Raw genomic sequence first — 9,711 nt, forward strand, 5'->3', positions numbered from 1 at the left:
TCAATTCACTAATAAAAATGTGATAAAATTGTATTGCTTCTTTTGCAAGACCTGAAGAATCAAATTAGCCACGAAGAGAAAGCAGTTTCAACTCTGATTTAAAGTGAAAACTTTGAGCCTACGTTAGCTGATATTTCCAACTAGAAAGCTGGAAATACGTACAAATAGACACATAAGTGTGTACTATCAGAAGATATAGGTTCTCTTACTATTTTTTATTTTCAAAATTGAACAAAAGAAACCTGTAAACCATCTGATTAGAGTTATCTGTCACTGTTGTCTTCTTGTATTTCATAATTTGTTCGTTTGGTGAACAGGGAAGAACAATTTTTCCTAAGGTGCAGCCAAGGTGCTGTATTTCTCCTGTTTCGACAATATTTTCCCGTTACGTCTTTAAAGGATCATGAGTACACGCTTGACACCTTCGTTTCCCACACACTTATTTCTAATTCCGCCACATTTCTCTGCCGCGGGGTCAAACGCGTTTTCCAGCTCCCGCGCCTGCCCCAGGAGGGGCGAGGCGTGAAGCGAGGCGGCGGGGCCGGCAGCCCCCCGGGGCTCTCAGGGACACCTCGGCTACACCCTGGGGCACCACAGCCTAAGGGGCGGCGGGGCCGGCACAGCCCGCGGGCGAACCGCGCCGAGCCGCCTGAGGGGCGAGCCCGAGCCCTGAGGGGCGCCGAGGCGTGAGGCGGCGGGCGGCCGTTGGCGGGGCGGGAAGGGCCGCGGGCGGGCAGCCGTCGCCCTGAGGGGGGGCCCCGAGGGCGGCGGGGAGGGCTCGCTGGTCTTACCCCGTTGGCCGCTGCCATCTGGACGACGATCTCGATGGCCGCTCGGCTGAAGTACCTGCCGTCGCTGCCCACCACCATGGTGCAGCCCTGGCGGTCGCGGAGGTCGACGGAGGAGAGGAGGCTCTGCACGAAGTTGGGCAGGTAGTTGCGCTGGCTCTCGAAAAGCCCCGTGGGGCGCCGCAGCCCCCCGCCGCCCGTCGGCCGCTGGTCCTCGTAGGGCGCCGTCTGCACGGTCAGCACCGGGATGGGGGTCCTCTCCATGGCGGCGCCCCGCCGCCGCCCGCCCGGCTGTGGCTCGGCTGGCGAGCGGCAGCCTCTGGCGGCCGGGCTGGCTGGCGGGGCGGCGGCGGGCGGTGCCGCCCCCCCCCGCGGCCGCCGCGGGGTCGGGCTCCCTCACGGCCGGCCCCCCGGGACGGAGGCGGGCTCGGGGCCCCCGCGGCACCTCTGCCGTCGGCCAAAAATAGCCCTGCAAGGCGAAGCCGAGCGCCGCCGCCTCCTGCCAGGGCTGTAACTGGAGGCTGAGGGCAGAGGGGCGGACAGCGCGGCACACTTGCGCGGGGGGATCACGCTCTGTCAGCGCCGCAGCCGGCCCCGGCAGTCATGTATAGTCCCGGGAGGCACTATCGGCAGCCGGCCGTGCCGTCCCGAGGGAGCACAGCCCCTCTCCGGGCGCCAGGAACACCTGCATCTGACCCCGAGTCCGCTCCCTCGCTGGAGGTGGTGGTGCCCCGTTTTGCGGGCGAGAAAAGAGAGGAGCAAGGAGTTAATGCATAAACACCTTCTTTCACTACAGAGCCTGAAGTGAGGCGAAGGGATTTTTTTCCCGTGTTGCTCACAAGCAAGTTTCTTGGATAATAAGCGAGCTCACAGAGGGGTTTTCTTTTGTTTGTTTTCACAGCAGGAGTTGAGTACCACAGGAAGGGTCTAGTCTGACAGAAGGATAACCGAACATGCAAGTTTCCATCCAGGCGTCTTTCCCGTGAGGCTAAGCATCCCTCTGAAACAGTCTTTCACTTTGAAAAAATGTCAGGTATTATGTATTTCCTAGGGATGTTCATTGACTCAGTCCATTCACGTGAGTGTTCATTCTGCTTAAAATAAACACAGAGATGCTAGCAGTATTGCAGGGATGTCTGACATTTCCCAGTATAAAAGCAGTGTTTACAGATGCTTATGGCTGTCAAACATCAGCTGAAATTTTCCATCCAAATGCTTGCTTCACACTAGGTCCACACAACAGTGTTGTGTGTGTGTGTGTGTTTTGTTTTGTTTTGTTTTTTTCTTGCCAGGGCAGCTCTGTTGGCTGGAGAACTGGAAAAAAAAAAAAAAAAAAAAAAAAAAAAAAAAAAAAAGTCATGCAACCTAAATGTCATTCTTGTGCTTATGAAATCCCTGGATAAGTGTACCTGAGCAGATAAAAAAGTTTGTAGTTCACTGGGTTCACTTTCGTGGAAGCATTCTCAAGGTCTCCGCTAAAGAGGCTGCTCAGAAACTGCTCAGAAACTTGATGGAGTGTCAAGGCTCAACAAGACATGTTAGCAGCATTACAAGAGGTAACCAGGCAACCAAGGAGTAAAATGCTTCTGTCTATTACATAGTCTAAGTGCTCATGAAGCGAGACTCATGAGAGTAAGACTCTCAGTGAGACTCATCTGATGAATGGTAACCACAGTAACTCAGTCATGCTTTTGAGCTGTCTCTGCAGACCTCTTGGTGGTTCGGGCAGACTGTGTATGGCATTTTTAAAATATGATTGTCTACTACTCATCCACCCCGTTGTGAGTGACCACCACCTTCACAGCAGAATGCTATCCATGCCACAGTAGGCAAGGCCTAACAGTTTAAATAAACTTGCCCACTGAAGCAGGTAGGAATTTTAGCTCTCTTGAAGGGTCACTTACATTCTGGCAGAGGGCCAGTACTGCAGAACAGATGGAAGGAAGCAGTAATCTGTTCTCTGTTAGATCTCCTAGAGCTTATGTACTATGGTCTATAGTAGAGCTATGTCAGCAAAGCCATTATTGCAGGGATCTCTCTGTTTAGATGAGCCCACATGCTGGCCTTTTTGTGACAGTGGATGATTTAATAGATAAATCATTTCTGAAAAAGAAGAAGGAGAAAATGTTTTTCCTTAAGAAAAGTCCTAAACTTACCAGTGTTTGAGAAATTCTAGTGCTCCTATGCTCTGGAACAACAGTAGAAGTGGGGTAATAATATAATATTTCCAGAGGGTCATCTATGTGTTTAAGCCTGTGAACTAGGTTGATGTTTGGTTGGTTGTTTTTTTGTTTGTGTGTTTGTTTGTTTGTTTGAATTCAGAAATCAATGGAAGAAAAACTAAAGGAAAAGTAAATCTATCCAGTATTTCTTAGAAATATTAATTCTGCAGAAATTAGTGACATTTATGGCTGTCTGTTCCAATCAGAATGCATGTTAAATAGCAAAAGGAAAGTATAGAAATGCCAGTTCTCACACTCCTAATGTAAACAAGGCACAGTTATAGATGAGGTGGTTACACCTTAAATAATTTTGGGCATTACCAGTAATGCAGCCACAATATATAGGCTGCAATAGTGAAAACTGAAATTGAATCAGGTAACTGACATTAACTACAGCAACAATTCAAAGAGGAAACAGCAACAAAGCTAGAAAGCCTTAGAAACAATGGATGATAAGTTCCAAATACCAAATAAAGGAATACACAGGATCAAAGTAAGAAGCAAAGTACTAGTCTTCGAAACAGGGAAATGACTGCACATTTTGTGCTTGTAGGAGAAATGCATCCAGCGTTTGGAAAAAAAATACATCAGTTTGAAGAATGCCACAAACACTGAAATTCCCAGAATATACATGTTTTAGAGGCACTGCTAGTGACAGTTTTCCAGAAGTTTTTATCTTCAGCCATTTCCTCTACATAAACAATGTTGAAAAGTAAAGAAAAATAGTGTTTTGGAGTTTTTTTTCAGGTATCACCTTGACATTGGCTCTACCAGGAGTATACTGGATTATAAAGAGCACTGTAAATTTTTTAATTCATAGTCAATCTTTCCTAGAAAAGTATCTCCAGGCAAAAGTCTTCATGATCCCTCTTTTACTGTGATTCCTTTAATAATTTTTAGAACTCAAGTTCCCAAAGTCGTACTATTTCCTGAGAAGCTCAGTTGTTGTTGTTGTTGTTTTTTCAATTAAAAAACTCACCAGCCTAGAGAACTAGAGAATGTATAGAACTAGAGAACATTCTAGTACAAGAACTGAGTAAAAGGAACCTTTTTTTTTTTTTTTTAATAAGTTCCTAATTTTTCAAGCACCTGGATTAGCATTACGTATGTATTTATACCTGGGAAAGCTCTTCAAATTCTCTTTTATAGCAATGTGAGTCCCACAAGTGGCTCTGCTCTCAGCAAATTTCATTCAAAAGTGGAAGTCTCTGTAAATGACCTCTATTGCAGTACATTAAGTGGTTACTGCTATGTATCTCTTAACAAAGGAACAACTATCAATATGGGATGATATTAAAACCTTGGAATGCCTTCAAGGAAAACAACAGCTAAATATATTCTTAGAATTACCATAGTGTGTTGCGATTTAGTCTTTAAATGGTGGTAAAATGAAAAACAACTTAATGGAGTGATAGAATACATGCTCAGTTTGCTCCGTTTCCAAGTAAAACAATTACCTTTCTGACTGCCAACTTTGCAGGCTAGCTTTGGCATACATTATCCAGCTCAGGAGTATTTCAACCTTTACTTTGATTAACGCTTGTTAATTTCTGGGCCTTATAATGTTTACAATAACTCACTTGTGTTCTGCAATTGAATGAGTCAATGTTGTAAGAGACATAATTTTTACATTTCATTATTTTTTTCCAGCATTGTACTGATGTCTGTTCTTGTGCCTTCAGCTCCAATTTTTTCATCCACTGAGCTGGACACTGGGTTCTTGTCTGGTTTACTCACAGGAAAGAAATCACTCCCACAGAAGTCCTCTGTAGCCATGTAATTACTTCTGCCTCAGTGGCCTAGTGACCATAAGTGTCCCCTCTGCAAGACAACAGAAACTGCAAAGGGATCTGCTTAAAGGTTGGTTAGAGAAGCCCAGCCCAGATGTGATTTGATGCAAATATACAAAAAATTGCTGTGGACCTGAAGCTTATTTCCTGTTAAAGCAAAATATTCTTTTTTCTTGCCTTGCAAACGCTGCCTCAGCAGCAGAACTGTGTTAGTACCATCAGCTAACAAATTTTGCTCCTTCATTTGCATTACTAGTCGTAATTCAGTGCTAGGATACCTGAGTGTTGGATAGAAACGTACTTTTACAACAGTTCCATGCAGTACATGCTTGTGATAGAAATGCAGATGGATACTCAAAATTAAGCCATGCACCAAGGTGCCATATTTGCATTTCAAATTCTCATTCTGGCATGCAACTGGATTTTCCAATTACTGTTAAAGTGCAGTGATCATTTGAAGAACAGCATACAGTTTCCTCATTATCAAATGAAAATTGCTAATCTGACCTATAAAAAAAAAAAAAAGCATTTTGCAGAAAAGTCATCATAAAATGTTGGCACATCAAAATCAAAACATAGAAAGAAAATAGCTAATTCCAATCTATGTACTGTTTTGCAAATAAAAGCAAAAACAGTTTTTAAAACACACTGCTTCCAGATGAGGTATTTTCTACTTGTGAGTACTTCATTTTCTCTGGCTTTAATGAGCTTGTTTCAAAATGTAAATCACTTTGGAGTTAAAAAAAAAAATAAAAGAGAAAATCAAAATGAAAGATTTTTAAGTAGCTTGAGCTGTCCCTTCTTTCACAACAAAAGATGAAAATGAGTTCACAAATGAAAGATTTTCTATGTAAGCCCTGCTATAAACTGTTTAGAAAAGGTCAAAAAGTGTATTTTTATACATTTGTAGGAAAATGAGTTCCCTTGTAGCAGAGCTTTATTGAGAAATAGTATTTATAATAGTGTGGATATCACAACTCAGTGAGGTTGTTTTCTGGAAATTACTCTTAATCACCGGAAAAGGCTGTATTTCACCACAGCTGTAAGCTTCTAATTATTATGAAACAGGGCTATTGTTCTAAGGGACATTTTCACACAAACTCACATGCAAATTGATTTACAGAGTCCACACAGCAAAAGTTCCCTAAAAAAATAATTCTCATAATTGGCAACTAGTTTACTGCTACGTCAGCAACTCACAATGTTGTATAGATTAGGAATGACTTAAAAAATTGCCCATCACTAAGCATCAAATTAAGAAAAACAAGGAAGGAAGGGAGTGAGGAAGGAAGATCACTGATCATTAACCTAACAGAGAAAGCAACTTTTGTAAAAATAACATCCCCTCAAATGTGGAAAGTTTATTTAAATATTTTTGTGCATAACTGAGAAAATCGGGATAAGTATCCATTTCAAAACTATAACAATATGCCTACTCAAATTAGTGCTTTCAGTTCTCTGGGTATCTTGGCATCACTAGCAATTTTTCTTTTTCCAGTGCTATGAACAGACCAATCAGTTATTCTTATTTTCAATAAGTAAATCCATAAACACTCAGGCATGCACACTGAATTCTAGTCCACGAGGCATGGAAAGGTAAGGGCATTTACCCATTCAGCCCTTGCTACTCTGGGGAAGAGGCAGAAGCTGAATGTGGGCCCAAGCAACTGTCTTTGTCCCCACTCTAGTCCTGCCACAGCTCACCAGCTCCATTGCTGCCAGGACTGGAGCAAGCAGGGGAAGCAGCTGAAACTAATTCTCCTATCGCCTTAACAGGGACTTGGAATGTGACTCACTAGCATGGAAAAGGAAACAAAATACAATGCCTGGGAGTCGAAGTAAGCCCTCTCCAGTCCTGCAAGGGGATATGCAAGGCTTCTATGTATGTATTGCCATTCTATGCACGTATTGCAAGAACACCATTATACTTACTTACACAGCCTTCTTAGGTCATCAACTATTATGCACTCCCTGTACATTAAAAGAATTAAAATGTATTCAAGTCTTGGTCTGCATGCTAGGTTTGCTGTCTAGTCCAAAACAAGTGCTGCCATACAGCGGCTTTGGCTGGATGTCTGAAATCAGGATGTAGTGGATACGTTTCTGCACAAATTACAGCTTCTCATTAGGCAGCCTGGCTGGGTTCATACACCCTGGAAAAAGGGGTGGAATAAATGCTGTGTTGATAATAAGACTGTAAGTAATGTACGATTCAAGTTTTTCTCAGTATTGTTCAATAACTCCTGTTTAACAGCTGCTAGATTCAATCATTTAAGTAAGCTCTAAAATATGTATAACTCTGTGCACACACTAGCTACCAACATTAGGAGTCTGGACATCTGCAGAGGACATCTTCTGGGAACATTTCAGTATTCTTAACTTGAGTTCATGCTGGGGTTTATGTAGAGATGTGAGATTATTCTTCTCTGTGTGGGAATTAAAAATGAATGAATACCAAAAAACTCAGCATGGAATGATGAACCATCAACATATACAATGTTAGTTCCTGTCCTTTAATTAAATACAGATTGGGAAGTCACTTGATTCAAGGGTAGAGAGAGCTGGGATGGGGATGGGGAAGGGAAAGGCTAGGGACAAGAGAGATCTGTGCAGAACAGTTGTCTCCTTCTTACCAGCAGGAGAAGGCACCTGGGAGAGGGCGCTGTGCAGTACGAGTCCCTCCTGCTACCCCATAAAAATGCTTCGGGGCAGTCAGTGCCCAGAATGAACAAAGCACACATGCAAAACAAAAAAGGACTTCCAACCTGGATCTTCTGGAAGTTATTCACAGAATCTGGAAATGTATTTAAGCCATCTAAAACACTAATATTATCAAATGTTAACGTTTTGTAATTACCTAATTAAATTCTTGTTCAGGAAGTGACAGATTCTCTGAGTTCAGCAGAAACTCTTCCTATATTTGTTTCTGTAGTAATATGTCTTTTCCTTCTGGAAGTGCTTAATATGGAGCAATGCTTCATATTCTTAGTTTTGCCCACTCTTAAGAGATTTGTAGTCTTTCTAAAAATAAGTAAATTAATCCTTCTACATGTAAGATTACATGTGCAATCACCACAATCTTGTTAGCCTGTGTGGTAAAGATCGTTATATTCTGTTTAAGAAACTGTTTGTGTTGCCAAGTAAGCAACATGCCATCAAGTCCTGATTTAGCAAGAGCTTACTCCGTATACGCTGTGGAAGCCTTCCACTTCCATTTATGGCTATTTACCATTTGTGTCACAAGTTAAGAGTGAAAACTTCATGCGTATGATTGATATTCTGGCAGTTGACATTCAAAGAATAAAGCACAACCTGCAAACTGCTCCGACTGCAAAAGACCTGCAGATTTCAGGTCTGATGTTCCGAGGCACAAGAAATAGGTACTACCACTGCAGCCAATGAGAATGACACGAGACAGGCTGTTATGCTATGACACCATGTTCTATAACTGTTACCGAATAATCCTCACAGATACTGCCAGCTGAATGGCCTCTTCACCATCGTTTCCCACTTTTGCACTTCAGAAACCTGGCAGATAAATTGCTTCATGGCCCAGAGTTTGCTCCTTACAAGCTAGCATATCCGCTATGTATGTTGATGCTTTCCAATGGAATTGCTGAGTAAAATGAAACAAAACTAACCAAAATCTCACCTGAGGACCAGCAGTTTGATACTGGGAGCTGGGCAGTGATAGCAGAGAAGTGAAATGTACATTCTGATATATATTCTGGCTATCTTTTTGAGCCATCAGCACCAGGGATGCTAATTAGTAATGGTAACAGAGAAAACACTGGTTTTCTCACTGTACCAGCAGATTGGCACACAAAGCTGAGACACTGGTTATTGTACAGATCTGCTGCCCAGACAATTAAAAAGTCCTGGAATTTTTAACTTGTAATCAAAGCATATATAAAGCTGAAAAATGCACAGCAGGAAACACTCTTCCCCAGCCATTCTGAAAGCAAACACCTTTGAAGGGAGATACACAATATTATGATTGTTTGGTTCAGGGACTCCTTGTTGTATATATGCTCGCTTCCACAACAAGGTATCAAGGTAGGAAAAGCAAAGAAGGGGTTGTCATCTCTGCTCCAAGTCACAGTCTCTCTGACAAGGACTCAAGACTTGAAAACTATTCAGGAATGCAACAGAGATGGAAGGAGAAAGCGACATGGAAAACCAGCTCCTTGGAATGAGGGGGGGAAAAATAATACCAAGTTTACTTTCTGAGTTTTGGGTAAAGTCACATTTATTTAAGTCCCTCGGTTCACATGCTTTAGAAAGCTCTTTAAGACCTTGGGATTAGAAAGCCACCCTAGGTACATTTTCAGGAAGGGTCCCAGGCAGAATTCCATCAATTCCTTAAAAAGTATCAATATCATGGTTCAGATCACTTTGTATAGTTGATTAAAGAATTTCTCTGCTCCTCTTTGCACCTAGTGAAAAAGACATTGTTAACTTCAGTCTTCACTGTCTGCTGTTTCTGGCCCTGCCATTTCAGGGAATATTACTGGTTAAAGCATGGGAGATTTTTCTCTTTTTAAGAATTTCCCTCTCTTTCATCTCAAGGATCAAGAAAGTTTTCAGCATTAATAGTCTAAATTCTAGCTGACAGACAGATTTTCCCAGCAAACTTATTTTATCATCTGACTATAACTGGTGGCAAGAGAAATGTCTTATGGTAATGTACTGTGTCTGTTACACAGCTTCTCTGAATTCAGGTGGCTCTGACTATTTCTTTGACCACTAACAAGCTTGGATAGACATAAAAGCAGTACCTTAAAGGGATTAAAATAATCCAGAAAAAAATACTGACTTTAAGTTCTGAACCAACCTTATACTCCAGAAAAATCAGACAGAACCGAATCAAAGGTGTAATTTCGAGGTTCTTCACGACATAGCCGCTCGAGT

At 42.4% G+C, this 9,711-nt stretch overlaps 1 protein-coding gene across 2 annotated transcripts in view; it reads right to left on the reverse strand.

The window, feature by feature from the left end:
- Positions 1–8,168, reverse strand: part of PGM5 (phosphoglucomutase 5) — a 90,894-nt gene extending 82,726 nt beyond the window's left edge. Inside the window, exons 1-4 of one of the 2 annotated variants that reach the window (XM_040539904.1) lie at positions 7,658–8,168; positions 4,693–4,831; positions 1,690–1,821; positions 792–932 (exon numbers count right to left, since the gene is read on the reverse strand). In XM_040539904.1, the coding sequence (XP_040395838.1) occupies positions 792–932; positions 1,690–1,755 (207 nt within the window). In that variant the 5' untranslated portion in view covers positions 1,756–1,821; positions 4,693–4,831; positions 7,658–8,168. Of the gene's footprint in view, positions 1–791; positions 1,147–1,689; positions 1,822–4,692; positions 4,832–7,657 lie in introns of those variants that run through there. The other variant, XM_040539903.1, reaches the window with a different exon arrangement.
- Between the last annotated feature and the right edge of the window lie 1,543 nt (positions 8,169–9,711).

The sequence above is a fragment of the Cygnus olor genome, chromosome Z (genome assembly GCF_009769625.2).
Source record: "Cygnus olor isolate bCygOlo1 chromosome Z, bCygOlo1.pri.v2, whole genome shotgun sequence".
Taxonomy (NCBI): Eukaryota; Metazoa; Chordata; class Aves; order Anseriformes; family Anatidae; genus Cygnus; species Cygnus olor.